This window comes from Ailuropoda melanoleuca, chromosome 6, assembly GCF_002007445.2.
Source record: "Ailuropoda melanoleuca isolate Jingjing chromosome 6, ASM200744v2, whole genome shotgun sequence".
Taxonomy (NCBI): Eukaryota; Metazoa; Chordata; class Mammalia; order Carnivora; family Ursidae; genus Ailuropoda; species Ailuropoda melanoleuca.
In genome coordinates, this window is record NC_048223.1 from 35,894,758 (window position 1) to 35,921,061 (window position 26,304).

At 42.7% G+C, this 26,304-nt stretch overlaps 1 protein-coding gene across 2 annotated transcripts in view; it reads right to left on the bottom strand.

Annotated features, from left to right (window-relative positions):
* The window catches only part of MOBP (myelin associated oligodendrocyte basic protein), a 43,956-nt gene extending 18,456 nt beyond the window's left edge, over positions 1-25,500 (bottom strand). The window contains exons 1-3 of one of the 2 annotated variants that reach the window (XM_034662199.1): positions 25,402-25,500; positions 6,722-6,931; positions 6,192-6,431 (exon numbers count right to left, since the gene is read on the bottom strand). In XM_034662199.1, coding sequence (XP_034518090.1) covers positions 6,192-6,431; positions 6,722-6,927 — 446 coding nt within the window. In that variant the 5' untranslated portion in view covers positions 6,928-6,931; positions 25,402-25,500. Of the gene's footprint in view, positions 1-6,185; positions 6,432-6,721; positions 6,932-25,401 lie in introns of both variants that reach the window. The other variant, XM_034662200.1, reaches the window with a different exon arrangement.
* Positions 25,501-26,304: the final 804 nt, after the last annotated feature.

Sequence of the window (26,304 nt, forward strand, 5' to 3'; positions counted from 1 at the left end):
CTTGATGTGGAGTTGAATGATTCCACTGGCAATTGTGGAGATGATCGTTGTTTCCCTCCCTGGAGAATAAACTCCATAAGAACAAAAGATTTAGCTGCAGCTCCATGGATCAGAGCTCAGCTAGTCCTCAGTACTTGCCCCAGCCTGGTCTCTGGTACACAAAACCTATCCTAACCTTCTCAACCCCCCAGCTCTCTCATCCTTGGGTAGAACTTGCCTTCATCGTAATGACCATTAATGGGTCTCTCTCACTTTTGCAAAACTGAATGACTTTTCCTGCTCCCATCAAAGGCCAGTCCTCCCACACATACTGTGAAGGGGCTTTACTCTAACAACAATCCCCATTCCCTCTCTTTTGTTTTTAGTCTCACTTTTGTGTCCATACGCCTTCCCATCGGCTCTTAGTGTACTCTAAGTTCTAGTTTTAAAAAAAATTCTAGAAGTAAAATTAGCAGTCATTTGTTGGGGGGATGTTTGAAAGTTAAAATAGTGCTTAGGTTTTCAACATGCGTGAAGGGAGGGACAGTAACATTACTTGCTGAGATAAGAGGAAAAGCAAGTCTTCATGGAAAAGAAGTCAAGTGGAAACAGTTGGGTTTGGCAACATCCAAGTTGATCTGCTGGACAGACAAGCCCATATGTGAGTTTAATGTCAGGACTGGGGCAAGGTTTGAAAGTCATCAGTGTGCTAGTCAAAAGAGAATGAGAAATCGCCCAAGCAGCAGGCTCAGGATAGAATCCCAGGGGATGCCAAGGTTTAGCAATTGGCAGAAAAGGAAGGATTCACAATAGAGACAGAAGGAAAGTCCACAAAGAGAACTAGGAAACAGGAGGATATAGAACAGAAAGGCAAGAAAACAGAAAATTTAATGACTGAGTGAGTGAGTAGTCAACAAATTAAACAGACAGCCGAACTGATATAAAGACTGGATTCAACATTCATCAAGTAAAGCAACACAAAGACCATAGGTAAGCTGTTAGAGCAGATGCTACTGGTGCCTTGTATATGAACCCTCGTCCTTACCTCTGTGTGCACACTGGCCAAATTTCCAGATGCCTTTCTCTGTCTGTGGGCTATTTCCTGCTGCTGAAGCCCACTTTGCCATCTGCTTGGCAGGCCAGAAGGTCAAGGAATTAACCCCTCCACCCTCAATATCATTGGTTGACCAATGACTGACAGGACCTGGTGTGTAAATACCCCAGCTCCTTCACCTGCTGTTTGGATGGGAAAACTGAGTGCACATCCTACACCAGCTCCTAGCACTCCCTAGCAGGATTAAGCCCCAGGAGCCCACAGTGAGAACTGATTTAATAACACACTATCAGCTGCTTCCCTTCCAGTCTCACTTCCCCTTCCCTCTAGCATTTCCCTAACCCCACCCCACCCCCNTTCCAGGGATGTACTATGGGAAAAATCAGTGCACTGTAAGTTGAAGAGTAAATGCAATGTAGAGAAGTTAAGGTGATGAATTTACAGTATTTTTAAAAATTTGCATGCGAAGAGGAGAGACAGGACAGGGTCAGAGGTGAACTCAGTCATTAAGAGACAGCTGAACATATTTAAAAGCTAAAGTGCTTTCTCTTTAGACAATAGAAAAAGGCTGAAGTTGTCAGGGAGGTTCAGCAAGACCCTGGAGGAAACATGAGCGGGGGGGAGGAAGATCACACAGATCGCGCATGAGTAGGGGAAAGGAAGGGTTGATCTGATCAGGAAAAAATGTTTCCTCCTCTGAGGCTGACAGGAAGGACTGAAAGACAGATGCATGTCCTGATAAACACGTTGGGGCTGGTGGAAGAAAACTAGTCTGGAGAGAGGCAGGTGCTCATCCATTGATGGTAGCACCAACCCTTAAGGCTATAGGTTTTTCCTAGCTGTGCTCAGCAACTCTCTGTATCCATGACTGGGCTCAGCAGCTGGGAGTTGCAGTAGTGCCTGTGGATCATCACTTGACCTAGGTGAGGGATTTGTGGAATGAGTGTGGGCAAGCAATAGTATTAAGGCTGTTAGAATGGTTAAACATGTGGTCTGACTAAGGACATGGGACCAAGCAGGAGTTGTCAGAATGGAAGAGCACACACAGCTCATCGAACCAGAGATCTCTCTGGCTAACCAGGCCTCTGTGAGTGCCTGCTCTACACAGGCACTATGCTATGGGGACCACCACGATCTGTAGAAGCCTGCTCCTGGACGGAAGGGATTTATGACTTAGGTAGGGCAAGATTCAGTCATCCAAACTCATAAAAGCAATAATGTGATCTGAGAAGCAGGCAGAACCACCAGAGCCTGATCTAAGAGCAAAGTGCTCAGGCCCTTTCCCTAATTCTGCCATTACCTGGGAAATGAGAGATGAATTTCTGATTCTGTTTGGCTGATGAGACCAAAAAGAATAGATTGCCAGGGTGTAAACACTGGGATGCAATTAAGCATAATATATTCCTGGGTGGGGTTTTTTCCACAAGCATGCAAGAAATAAATTCTTTCTAAGACATGAGTACAAAGTCAGTGTTGTTGCTTGTGTAAATACAGGGAGGGCTCAGAAAAGGGACCAGAAGGGCTTGTATAGCAAGTCCTGTGCAAAGAAAGAGAAAATGATCCACGGTTTTCCAGAAGAACAAAGTGCAGAGTGTACCTTTTGACATCAGGAAGGACAAAGTGAGGACAAGGCATGTCATGGAAAGTGCCTGGAATAAATTTGGGTCTGCACACCTGAAAAGGAGACAGGTACCCCCATCTAACAGCTGAAGTTTAGCCCCAATACCTGGTTCTGTCAGTGCACACTCTCAGACCATTAGACCATCAGAAATTGCTCTGGGTCAGCGCTCTTCAGAAATAAATTCTAGCTTGTCAAGTATGTAAGTGTTTATAATTGCATTGTTGTTGTGTGTGTGTGTGGATGTGTGTGTATACATTTCAAATGTGTGTGCGTGTATATATATATATACACACATATTTCTTCTACTACAGTGACAAAGGGAAAGTAGAATGGTTTCTACTCCATTACCAATGTAACCAGCAAGTTATCATTCAGTGGGTGTACTTGTCCTAATCTTTAGAAGCAATGCACTGCCATTCCTAGCTCAGGACAATGCAGGGTCAATAAAACACCAAACCCTGCTTGCTTCAATTTGAGACTCAAAGCTAAAGCACTCTCTCTCTGAAACACCAAATTCTGTGGAGAACCTGAAACCACTTAAAACCTTAACCCTTGGGGCACCTGGGTGGTGCAGTCGTTAAGCGTCTGCCTTCCACTCAGGGCGTGATCCCAGTGTTCTGGGATCGAGCCCCACATCAGGCTTCTCCACTAGGAGCCTGCGTCTTCCTCTCCCACTCCCCCTGCTTGTGTTCCCTCTCTCGCTGGCTGTCTCTCTCTGTCAAAATAAATAAATAAAATCTTTAAAAAAAAAAAAACCTTAACCCTTTAGCAATCAGTTACTTTCCTGGGCTTTGATTTTATCATCTGAAGTGAGACAAGAGGATTAAAAAGCAGCTGGAGGAGGAGAGGGACTAGGCAGAGACCAGGCAGGATGGAAGCAGCCAAACTCGGGGAGGTTCCTAGAGGGAAGAGCAGCATCACCGAGGGAGGGGCCACTCATAAATACCATGAGCAGCTGGACCAGGGGCATACATCATTTCCTTTGATTGCCCAGAGCTTGCTACAGTGCTGTGCACATGATCTTGATGAATAGGCTTGAAAATACATGTAGAAATAGATTGGTCCTCCAAGCTTCTGGTGTTCAGGGCTCAATTTGGTACAAGACTTTTTGTGAAAGAATGAGTCAAAGGCACACACGGCACTGCTCAAATTGTGTGACTGGCCCCAAACCAATCACAAAACCACAGATCCCCTGCGCCTAAAGCAGAGCACCAAGGAGCCAAAAGAGGCTTGGCCCAGGAAACACGTGTTAACCCTAAAGGCAAGGATGACCTGTGAAATCCTAAAACCTTGAGGAATTGAAAGTGGAATAAATCAAGAGGAAGATGCCAGGGTTTCCTCCCATCAGATATAAGAATGCTACCATGTTCAATCAGGCTGCAAGGAATTTTACCAATCGGATCCTAAAATTTAAATATTCTCTGGTTTTGACATCTATCCAAGGGGGCCACTAAGGATCCAATAGGCCTTTGTCAATATTTGTTTAACCTTTAAGGTCAAAACTCAGGAATGGCACCATTTCAGTAAGTCTACTTTGAAAACTCTTTTTTGATCCTTTCTCCAAGTGTAACTTAGTAGCTCTGCTTAAAAGTGAATTTTTTTCCCCATTAACTTTCTTCCCACTTCTTTGATTTGGGAACAGCCAGCCAGTATCAACAGAGGGAATAAACAATGTGGTGAAGCAATGGCTCTAATGCATTTCCTCAGGACATTTGGGAATCTGAGAAGGAAAAATGAGTGTCTTGAGAAGGACTCAAACGGTGCATCCTCAATGTTGTGGACCATTACGAACAGAAGCTTTCAGCTCCCCCATCCCAGGTGAGCAAGAAGGACTGAGGAGGCAAGGACAGCCTGATACCTAATAAGAACAGTAACTGAGGGAATCAAGTTACACCAACATTAGGATGTCTCTGGAGTTTAAGTGAATAAAACCAACTGATGAAGTTGGCCTTCATGGTCTTCCATCTGTCTGTGTTCTGCTTGAACTCCCAGCCACCCAAGGAGCCATCACGCAACTCACTGAAAATGGTGGCTTGAAGCCACGCCCACAGATGACATGCCTTGTACCCAAGTAATTTCCTCCGCTTCTCACACTTCCTAACCACTTCCATATATCACGACTTACCTGGCCAGCCCCCTTGGACTCAGGAAGACCCTGATTAATGACTAGGTAACCCAGCATACAAATTCCTAATCCCAGGTTAAAGACTGGCAACCTCTTACCTCTTCACATATTAACCTTACCTGATCCTGTATCTTTGTAATGCTTTCACTTTTAGTGTCATACTTGTGGCCCCTTACACATGTATTTATTGCACATTACAGATAATGTGGATCATTCATTTATGAATGGGTTAGACCAGTGCTTCTCAAAGGGTGGTCTGTGTACCACTTGTGTCACTATGCTGGGGTGGAGGTGCTGCTTGTTGGAAATGCACATCTCCAGACCTCATCAGTGACCCAAGGAATTAGATTCTCTGGGGGCATCTTTAACATGCTCCTGAATTGATTCTTCTGCATGGTAAACGTAAACAGCCCATGACATGCACACACAATAATATGCTATGCAGAGTAGGTATGAGAATCTCAAATACAATTAGCACCCACTATTAACCTACAAAACAGCTTCATTTCCAAATATTAAAAGGACAAAAAGATTGGCCTGCCATATGTTTGGGCAAGGAGTATACGGGAAATCTCTGTACCCTCCACTCAATTTTGCTGTGAACCTAAAACTGATCTAGAAATGAAGTCTATTAAAAAAGAAGAAATCTGACCTGCCTCAGGTGGGACAAACAGGTCTCTGGTTCACCTTTTCTCTCTGCATGGCCTCCTTTTATTCTCTGTTTACCCTAGCCTAACCTCCTCTGTGAGGCCCCAGATGGGCAGCCTGCTCCAGGGTCCCATAGCCCAGTGTATTTACTGATTATGACAACATTAAGGCAATCATACCCTACACTTTGGCCAACTATTCTCTTGTTCATCCTGTTGAGTCATGACCTAGCTTGTTCACTGCTGTATTCCCATCCCCCTGCATGATATATGGAACTCTATGGTATTCAATCAAGTTTGTTGAATGACTGAATAAATGAATGAATGATCTTGCCACTGAGATTAACATCAGATGAAGTGTGTCAGGATGGATGAATGAACCGGCTGAACCTCTCCATTTTTACAGATGCACAGATATCCCTAGAGTCACCCTTCCTCCTCTCTCTGAGGCACAGTGACGGAGGGCCTCAGTCTCACAATCTGTTACTGGTATGGATACTGTGAGTTGATAAATTAATCAATTGCAGTCCTCATAGACAAAAGAAGCAATGGATACTGCCATCTGAAGTACTGTACCAGCAGCTCTATGAGGAAAACACAAGCCACACTAGGTATTTCAAATGAGGGGATTTAATGCAGGGATTGACACAGGTTTGGCAAGGCCAAGAGAGGGCCATTGTAGTAACCCAGATGTTAGTAAACACAGAGGGAGCTACTAACCTTAGGGCTGGGGGAATAAAAGGGAAGAGATGGTGTTACCAGAACCTAGAAGCTTTGATGGGGGACCCCCCACGGCTGGTGCCTGGCCCTCTCTGGGGGCTGCTGCGCGGCGGCTGCTTGGGCTTCTGAGGGGGGCGCTGCTTGGCTGGTGGTGGCCGGACCTCTGGGCGGGGGCGTGGTTGACGCTCGGACCTCGGAGGGGACCGTGGCTTGGCTGGTGCTCTGACCACCGCGGGGGGTGCAGCTGGCTGTTGCTTGGGCTTCTGAGGGGATGTTGCACGGCGTCTGGTGGTGAAGGGGCCAAAAGAAGCTGGAGGCTGGAGCCATGGCTCTCTTCTGCTGCTTAAGGGATACTGACACGAGCTGGAAACAGGGAGGCAGACCCTTCTCCCCCTCCCACCTTCCAATAGCCCTCCAGTACCTTCCAGTGGCAGAACCTAACTGGGAGTGGACTGCAGGGCACTGCGGGGAGAGCAGCCCAGAAATCACAGAGTGTAACAGGAGGGGGGCATGTTGCTGAGAGACCGCAGGCCAGTGCCCGGCCAGGTGTGGAGTGGGCAGTGAAGACCACTTACCTGGTCTTCTGGCAGGCACAGCAGATCCAGTCCTCTTCTTTCTTCTGGTAGAAACAGCCACTTTTACAGATGCTGTATTTCCGATCCACGATCTCACGCTTGGAGTTGAGGAAGGTGAATGGTGGGCAGCAATGTATGCTGAAGTGCTCTGAAAACTTCTGGTTCTTGGAGAGTCTGGGGCCCTCCTTAGTGGTTTTCTGACTCATCTCACTAGAAATCATTGAAGCAAGGAGTGGTGGGGAGACATAAAACAGCACATCAGGCAGGGAACTTTGTACTCAAGAAGGCTACTCCCTGCTATTCCCATAGTCCAATATTAACATTCAGCCTTGTCCTACACCCTGAATCTGGAAGACCAACTTCTTGCCCAACTCTATGGAAAGGAACTAAATTAAGGGTTTATTAATTTTTGTTTGCATACGTTTTAATCATGTTTTCTGAAAATGGACACTTTTTCACTTATGTTTTAATGACCCATTTAGATAAGAAAAATTACAAAACCAAACATATCTGTAGCAAAATACTAGTCTAGGTTTAGGAAAGGCCTTTTCTCTAAAATAATAATAATAATAATTAATAATAATAATAGTCTGGTACTAAAAACATAATCACCATTCATACAAAATTACTCCATGGCCATGAAAAAGAACGATCAACATGTTTGCATCTCACAAACATAATGTTGAACAAAAAAAGCTCGACACAAAGGAATACAAGCTGTATAACTCAACCTACATGAGGTTCAAAACTAGACTAGCAAAGCTAGTCTATGGTGCTAGAAATCAGAATGTAGCTGTGTTTGAAGAAGGTGAAGTCTGGCTAGGAAGGGGCATCAGGGAGCCCACTGAGGCCAGATAATGTTCTGGGTCTGGATCTGAGAGGGATCACTTGGGGGCACATGCATGTCAAAATTCATTGTGGAGCACCTGGGTGGCTCAGTCGGTTCAGCATCCGACTCTTGGTTTTGGCTCAGGTCATGATCTCAGAGTCGTGAGATCAAGACCCACCTCTGGCTCTGTGCTGGGAGTGGAGCCTGCTTAAGATTCTCTCTCTCTCTCTGTCCCCCCCACCCACCAAAAAATATTCAGTGAGCTACACACAAATTTTGTGCATCTTTCTGTTTACTTCAGCTTATTTCAGTTAAAAAGAAAGAGGAGAAAGAGGAGTGGATGGAGGAGGAGTCAAAGAGAAATTTGAGACTTGAAAAAACTCACAAACAGGGATAAAAAATGTAATTACTACAACATGCTTTATAGGAATGTGACAAATGCAGAAATGGTCCTACCTAACACTACAGACACTGTAGCACACAGGGGACTTAAATGACTATTTATCGACAAAAGGCAACAAATATACACAGGTGACATGTGTGTATTAGATGCTGAGAATGTCCTTGATCTCAACAAACCCAAGGTCAAGTTGGACACACAGTGGTGCTGTATGTAATTACAGTGTGACAGTGATCAATAGAAGTCTGTACAAAGGTTGATTCTTTGAAGATAGAACAGATGATCTGGGTTTTAGGGAATACATTAAAAACAACTAAGTTACACTGAGGGGATTTTCTAATTCTAGTTTTTGATGGGGCCATCTTCTGTAAATAGAAATGAGGGCTGAGGAGCAAGTTGAATGCAGTTAAGAAAATAAAATAAATTTCTTTTTTGCATCTCTGTTTGTATAGTCCATACCATGTGTTAAACTTGTTAGGTGTGTTGCAAATGTTCTTTCCAGGAGTTGCGCCTGCTTTTATTATGCAAAAATATTTTTATGTAGTTAAGTTTCTTAGTACTTTAACCACTCCATCACCTTTTATACATAGTCAGGTGTATCCCATTGTAAAAGAAAAGTCCCTCTCCATCCCACTTTCATATCTATTCTCTTCTCTATAACTCCTCCTCTCTATAGGAAAAGTTCTTGAAAAATTATCAATACTCTTTTTCTCCATTTCTACATCTTCTTTGATTCCTCTCTCCATCTGAAGGCTTCCTCTCCTGTCATACTACATTCTCCTAGAGTCCCTTCTCCATCTCCAGCCCCTCTTTACCCCTTGTATAAATGCTCACCTGCTTTATCCAAAACTTTTAATGTTACAGTTCTTCAAGATACAGTAAACACTAAGTGATTAATGGGGTTACCTTTAACCATTCAATTCAACACTTATATACTTAGGCCAAGCCAGCAGAATGCTCAGCTGCTGTCATGGACACACAGCTGAATCATGCTTAGTCCAGTCCTCAAGAAAGTTATCCACAAGCTGGGGAGATAGGCAAGGATGCACATATGGTGTTGACAGCCACAAAACCCATTTATTGGGCCAAAATATGTACCATCCCCTGAGGGATGGATCAGATAAACATCCTGCTAACACTGAGCTCACAGTGTAGATGGAGGAATGTTGCATAGATGTCAGTAACCAGGATACAAGGAAAGCATGCTCTGCAACATGAGAATATGTGGGTAAATTGGTGTGGAAGGTCCACAGGAGAAGGGCAATATGCTGGGCTGGGAAGCAGGTAAAGCATCATGGGGACAAACATTACATCTCACCCTAAGGTTTGGACAGTCAAAGATAAGAGCTTGTGGAGGGATGGGGATGGTTGATACCTAAGAAAGACACAGAGGGGTCAACTACAGTCCCTCGGAGAGGCCACCCTGTCTGCAGTACAGTGTGGGAGAAGAGAGGGTGGCCGGATGCAGATGATAAGGCAGGAGAGGAGTTACCTATCACCATGAAGGATTTAGTCCTGGTGACTAGGAGATTGTCATGCCATCAGATCATCAGTAGTCTAAATAGACGAGATGGTGGGAGATCATCTCATTGTCTGGGATACTGTGAGTTGAAGGCACTCAGGACATTCATGGGGAAGTGGGCATCCAGAACACAGCCACTATGGCCTTCATCTTGAGAGTCCCTCACCTTATGGAAGAGGCACAGCCTTGGGAATGGATGTGGTGAGTATAAACTGAGCTGAGCAAGAAGCCAGGCCAGGGAAGGCTCCCCCGGCTGTGGGGAGGGGGAGTAGTGGGCCTACCTTCAAGCTGCCAGGAGAGGGACAAGGGAAGAAGGAGAAGCAGAGGCAGCCAGAGAGGTGGGAGGAGCCGAAGCCTCTTAGAAGAGGAATTTCCAAATTTGTAGAGAAGGACATGGTCAGCGGTACCCAAAGAAACAGTTAGTGCAAACAGGCATTTTTAGACCAATGAGAAACTGAAGTTGATTCTTAGGATCTGATTCATCATAAGACCTTTAAAGCTTTGCCAAATTCTTACCCAGGTCCTGCACAATGTGGCAAAGTTCAGCTCAAGTATCTGCTCTCAGGGGAAATAATGAAACACTCCAGGACTAACCTGCAGGAGTCATTTCTTTAGACTCTCAGCACATGGAGACAATGTTACTCAACCTTTCACAGCCAACTCGGACATTCCCCAATTCCTCCAGCTTCCTGGAATCCTCTTCTCCCAAATGGTTCAGGCATTCATCACAAATAGCAGAAAATCTAGCACGTGTTCCAAATTTTTAAGAATGACTAGCATGGGGTAAGAGGGAGATTTAAAGTCTCCTGTGACTGTGAATTCCTGCTCTGCCTGAATTCTCAATTCCCACCCACTCGACGCGATGCCTTGGCCAACCCCATGCCTGTCCAGACCTTCATCTGGAGAACTCTTTCCCCAGCACCGTCAGGAGAAAGTTCTCAAATTCTCTTTCCATGACTTTTCTCATCCTCTGCCTTCCCCTACCATGTCCAGCAGGGGGCAGCCTCACCTGCTGCTGTCCTCTGTGTATGGTTCCCTATAGGAAAAGCAGTTCTCTTCCCTGGACCCTGGACGTTCTTCTAGGGCAATCAGCTGAAAATTCATACTCTCCTTCCCTTAGTAAAATGTTTATAGTCTGTGGAAAGGTTCTGGCTACTATTTCTCCTGCTAGCAGAAATACCCCGTTTAGCTGCGGTACCTGATTAATTGCAAATACGCACTGCCTCTCCAACTCTTTGCCCCCACCTTGCTCCAGTTTAGTAATGTTAAGCCAGCCCCACATGCTAAGCAATAGCAATACACAGGTGAATCATCCTTTCCCAACACTCCAGGCTTACTGGTAGTTTAGTTATAACCACAGCCAAATAACTCACATCAGAGGCAAGAACTCACATTTACTGAACATCTATTGTATGGTGGTTGCTTTATGCTCTTTACCTCGCTTTAGAACATGGGCATTATCACCAACAAACTAAAGATGAGGGAAGCTAAGGAACAGGACCAACTTCATAAATCCGGAAAGAGACAGACAAGGGATATGAATCCATGTCTGTGTGACTCTAACATCCTGTGTCCTTTGACCAAGCCCAACACTATTTGTGCCCCCTGTGCTCAGCCCTCCTCTCCCCAGAAGCCTGGACTTTGAGGGACTAGAGATGGTCCAGGGGAATAGGATAAGACTGCATAGATGCAAGGGTCTCTGTCCTAGGGTGAGAAAACCTGTAAGTTGGAGAAACAGCTCACTGAAGAAGGAAGGGTAGAGAATGGGTTTGGGAACGTCATACAGCATGGCAGCCTGGACCTCCCTGCTAGAGCTAGAGGTACATGATGGGACACCAGAATGTAAACTCTAAATGTCCTGAAGGCAATGTGACCGCTGGGGGCTTCCTTCATCCCTCCCCAACCAGCGCTTAGTGGGTTTTAAAATCTGTATTTACTGTTGAGAATTAGAAAGCTTGGATGGATAAAAATAATAAAAATTCCTAAATTTGTATCCCATAGTTAACCACTTACAAAATATTTAACATTTTTTTCTTTGATAATATTTACATATAAATATATATTTAATAAAATGCAGGACCATATCTTACATACTGTTCAGGTTTATATACTTGGAAAATTATCCATTTTCTTTCAGTTTTATAGATATACACATTATTTATAGTATTCTTATGGCTTTTAAAATCAGTGATAAATTTATAGTTCTAGCTCCCTTTATAGTTCATATCAATTTGCATCTTGTCTCATTTTTCTTGAGTCATCTTGCCAGCAGTTATCCTACTTTATTACTCTTTTTGAAAACAAGCTCTTGGTTTTCTTGCTTACCTTTGCTCTTTTTTTTCCCCTAGTTCATTAGCTTCTGTAGGCATTTATTATTTCTTCAATCTTTTAGATTTGTGTCCTTGTTTTTTTCTCTATTCTTTTTTTTTTAAGTTTATTTGTTTTTTAAGTAATGTCTGCACCCACCATGCGGCTCAAACTCACGACCCCAAGATCAAGAGTCACACGCTCTTCTGACTGGGCCAGCCAGGCTCCCCACTCTATTCCTGAGTGAGTCAAACATTTCTCACATATGTTTTTATGGCTATAACTTTTCCATTAAGTGCAACTTTAGCTGGATACTACAAATATTCATGTAAGTCATTTTTACTTCATTTTAAATATGGCTGAGTTCTTCTTTGATTCCTCCATTATTTATAAAAACCTGTCACAAACTTTCCAAGTGTACACGATTTCTAATTTTAATGCATTCTAGTTAGAGAAAGTGGCCTGTATGATAATGACTCTTTGATATGTGCTGAGCTTTGCTTTATGGCCTAGTTCATAGTCAATATTTTTAAATATTCCACTTGTTATTGAAAAGATTGTGATTTCCAGAACAATTTGAAATTATCTAGTGAAGACAAAAATGTGCACAAACTACCATCTAGCAATCTGTTCTTGGGCACAACAGCCACCTTGGATCACGGCTCAGCAAAGGAAGCCCCTTGGAAGAGCACAAAGACTAGAGGAGCCTGAGTCCCTTGACTGTGGAGTTGCTGTTCTTGGCCTAACTCTTGAACACTGAATGTCTTTTTAATTTTTTTTAAAGATAGTATGACATTTAATAAACAAGTCCAATCCTGACACTTCTTCACAATTCATCATAAACCAAATGTGGGGGCTTCCTAATACCTAAACATTTGAATCTTCTTATATATCTACCTATAGGATGCAGCCTGCATTGTGATCAAGACTCCAAGCTCTGGTCTTAGGATAGCTGGGTTACAACTTGGCTCTGTCGCTCAGCCGACAGCCAGGCTGGCTAAGCTCTAACAAATCTACATCTTCATGAACACTGGACATCCTTTACATGAGAGACAAGTCAAACTTGCACCTCACTTAAACCACTATCATTTCAGTTACAAGCAAGCAAATACAATTCAAATAAATATGCTCAGTTTCTTCACCTAACTGGGTGGCTTACAAACAACAAAAATGTATTTCTCACAGTTCCGGAGGTTGGGGAGCCCAAGATCAAACTGCCAGCAGATTTGGTGTCCGGTAAGAAGATGACTTAGTTCAGAGATGACATTTTTCTTACTGTGTCCTCACATGGTGGAATGAACAAGGAAGCTCTCTGGGGTCTCTTTTAATGAGGACACTAACTCCATTCATTAGGGCTTCACCCTCATGACCTCATCACTTCCCAAATGTCCACCTCCTAACACAATCACATTGGAGATTAGGTTTCAACATACGAATTTTAGGGACACAAACTTTCGGTCCATAACAGAGGGGAAGAACAAATAATAATAATACTTACCTCAGGGGGCCTTTGAAAATATTAAATAAAGTTGGTAAAGAACCTAGCACTGAACCTTACGTAAATCACTTACTTAATAAATTCTGTTTCCCTTTCACCAAGAATTCAAATGACCTAATTCTACTGTCTTCTTCAGACACATTCTCTATGAATTTCAGTATGTATCTCTGATGACATTTAATTCAAGCATTAATTACATCTTTATTTACATTAGTGGTTAAAGACAAATCATTATAAATACTACATGATGTTTTCAAAAAAGATATCACCTAATTGCAGAGTAAAGGTAATATGAACTGGCAGAATGAAGAATTTTAATTTGAAACTATAAAATATAGTCTCCACACTTTCCAGATGTTTCCATATACTCTGAAACTAAAGAGGAGGGAAAGTGGGGCAGGTATTTGAAGAAGGAGAAAAAGGGACTGAAGGAGAGGAACAAGAACTTCCTACCCCCCACTGTTTATTGAATACCTGCTATGTCCCAGATGCTCTATATCCATCATTTCTAGCTCCCAAAATAACCCTTTTAGGTAGTCCCTCCTCACCCCATTTTAGAGATGAGGAAATTGAAGCCTAAAGATGTAAATGCTCCAAGATCATATAATAATAATAAAATAGCAAACTCCTCAAAGTCAATATGACTAGTTGTTTGCCCAGTATCCACTCTTCCCTTTAATAGCAAATTTGGATTTTGTTTGGTACCATGATATGCCCAGGTAAATATCACAGCTTCCCGTGTGATCATGTTCTGGCCAATGAGATGTAGGCAAAAGTCCATAAGGAGCTGACCTTTCTTTAATAACGAGGCTTTATTCAAGAAGAAACTCTTCCCTGGTGTGTGCATCCTGCCCAACCCAGCTGTCCCCAGCTCCCAGGAGGTAGTAGATTATTCCAAGCCTTTGGGCCTTGGTCCATAGGGCTCCTTCCCCTGCATCCTTCCCACCCAACAGTTACGTAGCAAACACCTCCATCATCTTTGCCGAAAGGGAAGTCATTTCTTAGAGCCTTTCCAGAGCTTCCCTTCCCCCAAAGAGAAATGATCACTCCTTTCATGCCTTGACCTTGTGTGCTATACATAATTCTAGGGAAGCATCTGGAAGCTTTACTTTACCCTTACTGTTCCACTGCCTTCTTAAATTTTCTGTCCTTAGAGCCTTGTTCAATGCCTGTTTCAGAACAGGTGTTCAGTTGATACTTGATTAAAACGAGAAAATGAACAACGATGTCTCCCACAAGCGCTGCCTGTCTCCAGATGTCCCCACAGGGACCTCTGCTCTGGCTCAGGCAACAGTATCTGTTCAATGAGAAGGGCAACACAGGAAAGGACCTTCCCAAATGACCTTGAAAGTTATGAAACTGGTTTCTTTAGAAAAAAAATTTTTTCAAGACTCTGTGAACCCACTACATTTTTTCTTAATTCATGCAAATTAATTAGGAAGCTTTAGTCAACACACACATTTAATTACACATTCTAGAGATGGCATTAGCATCTCTATATAACCACCAGCTGTGTTTAAGCATAGCTTCACTATTCCCTAAGGAGACTGCAGGTGGATATTAGAACCCTAAATTTAAAATGGATTTTCTTCCTTTCATCCATCCTCCCTTCCTTTCCACCATGTTTTCTTAAAAGAGAATTGGGATGTGGGGTAGTTATTTAATAGAAGTGGCATGTGGCCCTTGTCCTGGGCAGCCCTCTGGCGAGGAAACACAATGCACATAATGAGCTGACATGTTGCAGCCATGTACTCCTTACATCCACATGGCATCACAGGAAGTCAAACATGGAAATGGGTACAGGCTCTGCGAAGTGAAGAGTGGACACAGGTCAGTACTTGGGAAACAGAACAGTCCTTCAGTTCTTGTCAGTCAGAGCCATGAGCAAGGGCCTACACTTGTCTCGTTTAAGGAGCTCAACATGGGAGAGACAGGAGGCAAGCCTTCACCCTGACTATCAGGGTCTGAAGCCTACATGAGAAAAATAGTCTGGCTTCAGAAAACAAAACTCCAAAGGAAGATAATGATCAGTCCCAAGGACTTAATATGTTATATGGATTAAGGAATGAGATGTTTAATATATATGTGGGAAAAAATTTTAATTAGAAACCAAAGCAAGATAGGGCACCTGGATGGCACAGTTGCTAAAGCATCTGACTCTTGGTTTCAGTCAGGTCCTGATCTCAGGGGTCATGAGATCAAGCCCCAGTTCAATTCCACACACAGCACAGAATCTGCTTGAGTTACTCTCTCCCTCTCCCTCTGCTTCTCCCCCCCACCCCACCTTGCCCTGTGCTCACTCTCAATCTCTCTCTCTCTCTCAAATAAGCAAAAAAATCTTTAAAAAAATACCAAAGCAAGAAATTTTATTTTATTTTTTATTTATTTTTTAGAAAGAAAATTTAAATTTATTCAAAATCATCTCTGTTGTACCCCCCAAAAAAAGAACTTTTTCATTTTGCTATAATTATATAATTGGTACAGTATTACAAGCCTATACCATGCTGAATATTGGCTGGGAAAGGAGAGACAAAACTAACTTTTGAATTTATTCTGCCTTGACCACTTCTGGCATAAATTATCTCTTCCTAATAAGTAGTCAGTTACAGTTCAGCTCCTTGGGACACTTGGGTGGTTCAGGCAGTTAAGCATCCTCCTTCGGCTCAGGTCATGATCCCAGCATCCTGGGATCAAGTCCTGCACCAGGCTCCCTGCTCTGCAGACAGCCTGCTTCTCCCTCTGCCTGCCACTCCCCCTGCTTGTGTCTCTCCCTCTCTCTGACAAATAAATAAATAAAATCTTTAAAAAATAAAATAAAAACAAAGTTCAGGTCCTTGACAGAACTATTCCCTACCTCCCTCTGATCCTTCTAAAGGTGGATAAGGGTATAGGGAAGCTGGTAGTCTTCATGGCAATAAGGGTGGGGTGGCTAGTCTGGGTAGTATCCTCCTCTGCTCGCTGCGGAGTGCCATGGCATGAATGACACAAGTTACTGCTGACCACAGCAGAGCCACTGGTCATCAGGGTCCCTGCTCAGTAGCCCCCTATTCTGGTCCAGCTGTCCTCTCAGCTCCTCCACATCTACTCGAGGCAACCTCTGGTTCCCATGGATGTCCTGTGTTACAGGTGGGGAGTCAAAAGCCCTATCTTGGGGCCATAGGTCTAAACAGTTCCCCAACCAAAGCTGTGCACTCACTCATGGGCCACACTCTCATGGGTCATGGGACCCATGAGGACAGGCGTCCCCCAGGGACTTGCAGCCTAACCTCACTGTTTCTGCTCAAGTGTGTCAGTAGGACCCCCCCACATGCATACACACAATTTCAAACCTATCTGGATGATTCCACCACACCATAACACACCCCCTGCCATGATTCTGAGGCTTCATCTGGAGGAAAAAAGAGAACAGGAATGTTTGCTCCTTAGCTGTCCCTCTCTCCCCCTAGCTTGAATAATCTTCACAGAGTGCAGAGTTCCTCCATAAATTCGTACAGTGGAGAAGGCTTAAGCAAATAAGGACATGCTCTTCCTAGGCCTTTTCTTTTATTTACCCAACTCCTTCCCATACGAGGCTATAAATTCTCATTAAATCCCCCACTGCCACCCTCTCTGCCTTCAAGTGATTATGAAAACAGTAAGGAAGAGATGGGAGTAACCAGGAATTACAATTGCATAGACTGGTTTCAAGAACAAGATGAAATATCTGATATTTAAAATACTAAATTAGGTGCACCTGTCTGGCTTAGTCAGTGGAGTGTGCAACTCTTGATCTTGAGGGTGTGAGTATGAGCCCCACGTAGATATTACTCAAATGTAAAATCTTAAAATTAATACATAAATACATAAACAAATAAAAACAAAATACTAAATTATTTCAAAGCATGGAGAATTAACTTCAAGTGCTTAGAATACTTATGAATCTTGAGTGAATTTCTGTCACGTCTTGCCTCCATTTTACAATTTAACTTTTATTCTCTGAAAAGCAAAGCCCTTAAGAGCAATAAAATTTTTTAAACTTTCATTCTATGAGAGGAGACAGAAGTAAAATACATTTTCAGTATTAATGTAAGAATATGGAGGGGAAATAGTAAATGGGTTTTTACTTACTGGGAGGGATATTCTCCGGGGAGAATGGTAGGAAAATCCCCAACTTAATTTCTGCATATTCCCCAGCAACAGGGGATGGTCTTTCAAGAAATTGTCAGAACAGGAAAAGTACAGCATTCATTATTCTATACATTCCTTAAGATCAGGCTGGCTTATGAAAGGACAGAAGATGGGTATGGGAATCTTAACATTTTTGTACAAATATAATGGGATCAGTAAATCTTTGATTTTTGTTCAATTATTAATATTCTTGCAATTGATTAATCATGGAACTATTAAGTAGCCATTTAAAGACTGACCGAATAGTAGGCAGCCCTTTTAAAAGGTGGAAGAAGCTGTATTAACATAGAAAATACATTCGAAATATCAAGTGAAAGCCACTGAAAGCTAGATTATTATTGCATGGCATTGACTCAAGGAAGCCAGCCATCCCAACTAAAGCTAGCTCACCGCCCATGTGATAGTGTCTCAAGCACCCCCAGACATCTCCAGTGGTAGCAGCCTCAGCAGGGGCTGGGACAGGAGCCAGGGGGCCCTCAGCAAGGTGACAGCACACTCAGACTCCATCTTCAAGAGATGAGATACTGGTCCTCTGGAGACCTCAAGCAATCTCGGGCAAATTTGCAAGCTGGTGAGCATCCTCTGAAGTGTCAGGAGGAACTTTGGAAACCATTTGTGACCACAAATGACAGAAGGGGCCAGGTGACATCAGGCTCCACATATAAAAATGATACACAGAACAAGACTGAAGTAAATGTAGCCAAACACAATACTAACACTCAGCCATTCATTTGAACATTTGTTGAGTGCCAAAGTGCCAGGGGTGAACTAAAACAGAGAAGGCCTGGGTACTCACGGAGTTCAGGGGACAGGGAAGGAGACTTACCAGACCATCGCAGGAACAGGATAGCCAATGTATGACTGCAGTGTAACAAAGGGTCTGGAGGAAGGGGTACTAAGAATATAGTGGCAAGGCCACTTTAGATTGGGGGGCTAAGGCAGGGCTCCTGAAAAAGCGATATCTGTCTGAGATCTGAAGAATAAGTGGGAGTCAGCCATGCAGAGGGGAGGACAGAGTTCCAGATAGAAGTACTGAAACTTGATGTACTGGAGAAAACAGAGAAAGGATAGAGCTGGAGCATCGCAAGCCTGCAGGGTAAGGTGCGGGAAGGCCAGGCAGGGCCTTGAAGGTGAGCTAAAGAATAGGAAGAATGGAAGGTGTTTAAAGATCTAGACTGGAGGAGGTAAGCCTTCCCAGGCTTCTTGCAACGTAGACTGGAGACAGGCAAGAGTGGAAGCAAGGAGGCCAATGACAGAGGACAGGGACTCCAACCAGGGCAGTGGAGCAGAGGTGGGTCTTGGAAATCAAATAGGACTCGAGGATGGGTTGGATGTGGGGTTCATTGTTACAGCTTGAGCAAATGCCCAATGGAGCCATTTACCGAGGTGGGGAAAGCTGCAGTGGTGGAGAGAAAGGGTATGGTTTTGAACATTCATTTATTCAACATATTAACTGAGAACCTACTGTGTGCCATACATGTTAAATTTGAGATGCTTATGAGGATCTAGTGTTGATAATGACACATGGCAGAATAGAAGCATGGCAGATGCCTCGAAATTGGTAAGGGTCAGAGCATAGCTAGTTTCCTACAAGTAAACAGTTTGATTGTGTCCCGTCTGTTGTTATTATTACAAATGATGGTGTAGTGAATAAAGCTGTGCACCCATCATTTCATACACATGCATATAGCTGAAGGATGCCTCTCTAAAAGTGGGATCACTGGGTCAAAGAATCTGTGCACTTGTAATTCTGCAGATTTTGATAGATGTTTTCCAATTTCCTCTCCAAGGAATTTGTACAAATTATTATTCTACAAACAATGCGTGATAAAGCCCCTTTCCCCATCACCTCAAATATAAGAGTAGGTTATTAAACCCTCAGATTTTTGCCAATCTGATAGGTAAAATGTTTCATAATGCAAAATAGCCAGGGTACATCTCAAATGTTTCAGATTTGGGAAGTCTATGAGTATGACTTACCATATTAACAGAATAAGGGAGGAAATAAGATCAGTAATAAATACCAAGAAAGCATTCACTAAAACTCAATATCCAATCATGATAAATACTCTTAACATAGAAGGAAGGGAAGAAGGGAATGTTCCTAATCTTACTAAAAGCTAGCTACCAAAATATCTATAATAACAGCTTACTGTGGGTGAAATTTGAGAAACATTTTCATCTAAATCAGACACCCCCAAAAGGATGCTATCACTACTACTATTCAAAAGTGTCCTTGAAATCCTAACCAGTGCAACATGCAAAACAAAACACTGAAACTCTACAAACTAATTAGAACTAAAAAGAAAGTTCAACAAGATTTCGGGACACAAGATCAATATTCCAAAATCAAAATAATTTCTATCGATTCGGAGTTTCAACTAGAAATGTTGGGGCACCTGGGTGGCTCAGTCGTTAAGCATCTGCCTTCGGCTCAGGTCATGATCCCAGGTTCCTGGGATCGAGCCCCGCCATTGGGCTCCCTGCTCAGCGGAAAGTCTGCTTCTCCCTCTCCCACTCCCCCTGCTTGTGTTCCCTCTCTCGCTGTGTCTCTCTCTGTCAAATAAATTAAAAATCTTAAAAAATAAAAAAGAAAGAAATGTAAAATAAAAGAATCCATTCAAAATGACCACAAAGCCACAGGACACGTTTGGGTAAAAAATATATTTGATAAAAGAAATGCAAGACCTTCATGAAGAAACTCGCGAATCTTTTTTGAAGGCTGAAAAAAGAAACAGTCAATGTAAGTATGCTGAATATCTCCCAATAAATCTATAAACTTGGTGCTATTCCAATAAATATCAAATGTTCATGTCATTGACAAGATGATTTCATCATTCTTATGGAACTGTAAAAGACCAAGATGAGCCAAGGCAATTTTGAATAAGCATAAGGCCTTGTCCCACCAGATGGAGACACTTATCATAAGCTACACTAATTAAAACAATAGAGTATTGGGGTGCCTGGGTGGTTCCATCAGTTAAGAGTGGGACTTTTCATTTTGCTCCGGTTATGATCTCAAGGTCCTGGGATTGACCACCTCTGGCTCTGCCCTCACCGGGGAGTCTGCTTGAGGATTCTCTTTCCCTCTGCCCCTCTCTCTGCTCCCATGCTCGCTCTCTCTCTCTCTCTCTCTCTCCTCTCACTCTCAAATAAATAAATAAATAAATAAATAAATAAATAAATAAAATCTTAAAAAACAAACAAACAAAAACTATTGCCTTTGAAATAGACCAATAGATCGACAGGACCGAACAGAAAGCTTAGAAACAGACCTATATAGGTATAGTAGTATGGTTCATAAGAGGGGGCATTTTTTTTTTTTACTGGAAAACGGATGGACTACTCAAAAGGGAGACAAAATGCAAGCAGACTAATAACTCCAATAAGAATAATATAGCAAACACCTGTCCAGAGATACCAGCAGGGCTTTATGTATTCAACTCACGTAGTCCTCACAACCTCCTAAGAGCCGCGTGGTGCAAATGAGAAAGCAAAGATACAGAGAAGTCAGATAACCTACCCGGAACACAGAACTAGTAAATGGATCCCCAGGATCCCAACCAAGGTAAGCTAGTCTGTGAGGCTTCTAACACAGCAGACGTGAAGGGAAAGAAAACAAACCATAAAGATTATGATTTTTTAGAACAAAGTAACCACAAAGTTACAAGGTGAAAGACCGGTGCCATTATAGAAGAAAATATAGGAACACATAAAATACAAAGTTTTCATAATCAGAGTATTAGAAAAAACAAACGATAAATTTTTGAAAATATGAAAACAGGCCAAAAAAAAAAAAAAAAAGAGTGATCTTTAAAAGCCAGTAATTCTATGCGACTACGCTCAACTCTGGAAGACTCAAGGACATGACCGCAAGGAAATGTAAATCGACGCCCACTCCGACGGACTTCCCCCAAAAAGAGCGAAAAAAAGGGCTTTGGGAAAGGGAAGCCAGAAGCAATGGACCAGCGGGTCTAGGAGACTCGCAGGGGGCGGGAATTCAGCGGACAGACACTGGGCTGGAGCTCCGCGGGAAGAACCGCCCCGGGCTGTGAGAGCTCAAGCCGCTGGCAGGCGAAGAATGCTTTGTGGAAGAGCAGTTTCTGGCATAAAACCCCGGAGGTTCAGAGATCTCACTCACCTACCAAAGCCTTCCAAAGGCTGCTCAGCCCCAGCTCCTCCCGTACGGAAAAAGGCATCCCTGCGGCTCAAATTCATTCCACATTCACCACCTTCCTTAGACACCCTTAATGGTTTCTAAAACCTCGCTAATTGCCTAGGCCAAGGGTAATGCTTTCCTCTGAGTGTAGATTTACACAATAAAAGGCAGCGGCTTCCGTGTTCATCTTCCGAAGCCACAAAGTACATCTAGGAAGTAAACTTTGGTTGTAGTGACTACTGCATGCTGTCTCCAAGGATGTCTTAATCCATTTGACCTCACTTATCCGTTTGTCTATCTCCTTAGCAAACCAAAATGTTAACAAATCAATGGAATGAAAGTTTAAACAGTGGGTTCTTGAACTGGGAAACCAGTTCCAAGTAATGGAAAATTTCATACAGATATTTTTTTGGAATCAGGGTGCTTTTCCATAGAAAGCAGCATCTTGCCAAACTCCAGTACTGAGTTGGGGAGCTGCTGAGGCTTTAAAATAACAGCATAATAGTGCCTCGATTTGTCTAGGGGTTGACAACCCACCTGGAGAGAGAACAAAGCCCTGATTGCTTCACTTTCTCTGCCAGGCAACAAGGACACGGTATAGTGGTCCACTCTCTCATAGACTAGTTCAGCTATTACGGGAAAAGGAACAAGTGTGACCCAGGGTTGGTGTCCTTAGCACATAGATAATATATTTAGCAAATGTTTTGGGAGTAAAAACCTTGCTTATTATAGTGGAGCCAGGTAAACATATAAGAACCACAGTAATTTCTGAATGTAATTTTGAGAACATGACATTCTTTTTTCTAAAAATTATGCAATACATTGCTGTAGCATATGGATAGATGAACTTACACTAACATTTTATACAGATGAATAATTCCACAATTTTCTATAAATGGGGCAGGAGGGTTCAGGAGAAAGAACAAAAGGCATGAATTTGTCTCCTCATGTATCCATTTTCCTACTCATTTCAGAGGCTTCCTCCAGTTACAAGCAAAGTCCTTGCTTCTCCTCGTGATTGGGTGCCTGCCCACCTTTTCCCTGTACAGGGAACCAATCTTCCATATTTGCATTGTCTTATAGAAAAAGTTAAATGTTAATTTGGCCTATGGTCACAGCAAGGGGGCAGAGGGGGTACCTAGATTACCTGATGAGCTGATTTATTGCTCTATGACAGCTCAGGGAAGGTGAGAGCTGCTAAGCTGCCTTGGGTTCTCCAAGGGCATCAGTCTCAGGGACACAAAGAAAAGAACCAGTCAGAGAGAAGCTGAAATAAGCACCAGAGTGTTGACTACCCCTTTGCCTGAATTTTGTGTCCAAGGCCACAATCTGAGTACCCAATAGCAGCTACACTGGTAGACTTCCTCAGATGGATGAAATGTCACTTACCTTTGTTCCATTTTGCAATTTACATGCCTCCATCTTTATATTTATTATATTATATTGGAATCATTCATCTAATCAAAGAGGCAGGAATGAGAGTCAAGGATGGGTCCAAGGTATATAGTTCAAGGAAGTAGGTGAGTGGTGGAAGCAACTACTGGAAGAGAAGCTTTCAGAGAAGAGGCTGAATCATGAGTTCAATTTTAGCTGCAGTTGAGTTGAGGTGTTTGAGGGGCATCTAGATGAAAATATCAAGTGAACAATTCAAAAGAGAAGTCTTGGGTAGGAGACAGAATTTAAGCTGTTGGGAGTATAGGTCGAAATTGAATCCAGGGGCATCGATGGGATTGCCTGGTGGCTTCTGCCACTCTTGCAGAGTGAGGAGAGGATAGGACTGTGCCTGGGGGCCCTCTCACATTTATGGGACAGGTGGAGGACGAGTGTTTGGCAAAGGGTAAAGAGAAGAGTCAGAGTAGGGGAGGGAAACTGGAATGTGTGGTATCATAAGAGCCAAAGGGAAGAAGGGTTTCAAAAGAGTGAGTGGTCAACTTGGTAGTGATTCTGAGAGGTGGTGTGATATGAGGACTACAAAGAGTACATCGAGGGGCAACTGGCTGGCTCAGCCAGTAGAACATGTGACTCTTGATCTCGGGGTCATGAGTTCAAGTACCACACTGGGGGTAAAGATTACATAATAAATAAAAGTTTTAAAAAAGAGAGTACATTGAATTAAGTGATATGGAGAAAACTGGTGACTTTGATAAGAACTGCTTCCATGGAGTGGTTGAGACAGAAGGTAAATTAGAGTGTTTGTGAAGAGAATACGGGCTGAGGATATGGAGAGACACTGTAGGCAACTCAGGCCAGAGATTTGAGAATGAAGGGCAGGAGAGTGGTGGTAGCTAGAGGAGTATGTGGTTTCCAGACTTTTTTTTTTTTTTTGGTGTGGTGGGGGGTGGTTGGTTGGTTTCTTGATTTTTTTTTGTTGTTGTAATGAGATAAGAGCAGCATAAGTGCGGATGGGAAGGGTCTAAGAGAAGAAGAGATTGAAATAAAGTAAGAGAAAAAATAATTAGTGTCCTTGAGGAAACCCTGAGGAGATGCAGTGCAGAGCACATGCAGAAGTGTTGGCCTTTGTTGGAAGAGGGAAAGCAGTTCATTTTATGAAGTTCCCATCTAATGGATTCCATTTTTCCTGTGAAATGGGAAGCAAATGTCCCTGAGAATGAGAGAGTTAGAAATTAGAGAAGAATAAAATGGGTTTAAAAGAGATTTTGTAGATATTTGAAGACCAGGCTGCCAAGTAGTAATAATGGCCTGGGTCAGATCACTGACCATTAATGTGTAGTGGTAACAGTCTGCCCCACTGTGTTTTTCCCTAGTTGTTCTCAGCCACCAGGGTGCAGACAGGGAGAAAACATATGGTTCATCTAGGGTTGGGAGAGAATTTGCAGGAAAATAATTGACAGGATGGATTCTAGAATCTACCAGGAATAGAAAGAAAATAGGTAGAAAGGAGCTACTGATGAACAGATTCATAAAAGGTTGGAGAAATGGAAGGGAAAGTCAACTCGAAGTACCTAGTGGAAGGATAGTTGTAGTGGAGTACTTAACAAAGCAAGTTGAAGGAAAGGAAGGTTGTGAATGAATGCTAGATGTTTGCACCATTGGATTCAGAAATGGAGTAGTTTCGAGTATTGCCAAGTTCCATAACATGCAATGGATGGATGAGGCAGAGTGGGTAATTCACTGGAGTGGAGAATAGTTCAGTCACAGGGACATAAAAGTCACGTGCACTGATGGATGGAGTTGGAGTGGGTTGGGGGGAGGCTGACCACAGAAGCATCGGTGGAGGAGGCAGGACTGGAGGTCAGGTGAAGACCTGAACAAGAAATGGAGCACAAGATTCAAAGTATGGAAGACTAGCTAGAGAGGGAAGGAGTAGTGGCTTGATAGTGGCAATGGGGAGGACACTGGCCCACTAAAATCTGGAGCCACTGGGAGTGTAAATATCCCCCATTTGACAGGCTGACAGAAGAAGCCGTGTTCTCAGAAGAAAGAAATAGAAGGAATCTCCAGTGTAGGGTTTGAAGATATAGGGGAAGGAAGCCTTTCTTTCATGGAATGGCTCTCCCCCCATGCATCGTACATGAGCTTACCAAAAGTGGATGAATGCTGGTTGAGGTCATTATCCCTCTGATGCAGAGAAATGTTTTTTTCATATTTCTACCTCCCAAAACCTAGGATACTGTGAAACACCTGGAATAAGTTTTTCTAAAGTGTTAACTCTTATTGAAAGTTTGATTGCTCAGTATTTCACTGATTCTGCATTCTACTTTGACATTTTGAATAGTAGTGATCATTATACAGTAATTTAGATACAGATCCAAAAGAGGATGAGAAATTCATTTGTACCTGTATTCTTGTCCGTACACATCTGGTGTTTAGATCTCTGTTATGAGCTTGTCTTGGTATCATTTGCTCCTTTTTTTCCTAAAAATGAAGCCGTAGAATATGTTCTGGTTAATTTCGTGTTTCGGTTATTTAAGTTGTAGTTAATCCAAAAGTATTATACACAGAGCTTCATTCTCACCATCCTAGGAAGGCTTATGACATTTGATTTAGATGTTATCTGTCATTTGGGGGCTAGGGAGAGGATATAATAACAAAACTGTATGCAAACTTTTAAAGACCATCTTATCATTATAAAGGAAAAATGCTATATGTCCAGGTAATTCACTGCCATTAAGTAAACACTCTTCGATCACTTCTCCTAGTAAATCTGAGCTCTACAAATCTGATTTTTGCTTATAAAACTAATGAATGAAAGTCCTAAAATAAATGAAATTTTAGAGTCTGGCTTTAAAAACCCAAGTCATAGCAATTAAGTAAAGCATCTCAATAAGGGAGTTGGAATGTCCTCCTCCCATACAGCTCTGGAAGAGAGATGCATTTTTTTACATTAAAAACTCGAGGAAGGAATCCAATTTGATGAGGCATTAATTTGAGAATTTCGTAGTATCAATCTTGTTTTCGCATACAATATGGAGATCTGTGGCCATCCATAACCATTTGTCCCCTTCTTTCTTACTATATATCAGATCTTGGAAGTGTTGTTTGAGCAAAGAGCTCTTCTAGATACAAAAATAACCTGCAAAAGAAACCTGTCTTTCTGATTGGTTGTTCTTTTAATGTTCGTGGACCTCATTCCAATGTCGTGGGGGAGGGGCGTGTCCCCCCATCATGCACACACCACCACGCAATTCTGGGACATCAGCAGGGTGTCAGGGAATTCAGCTCAGTTCTGACACTATCTAC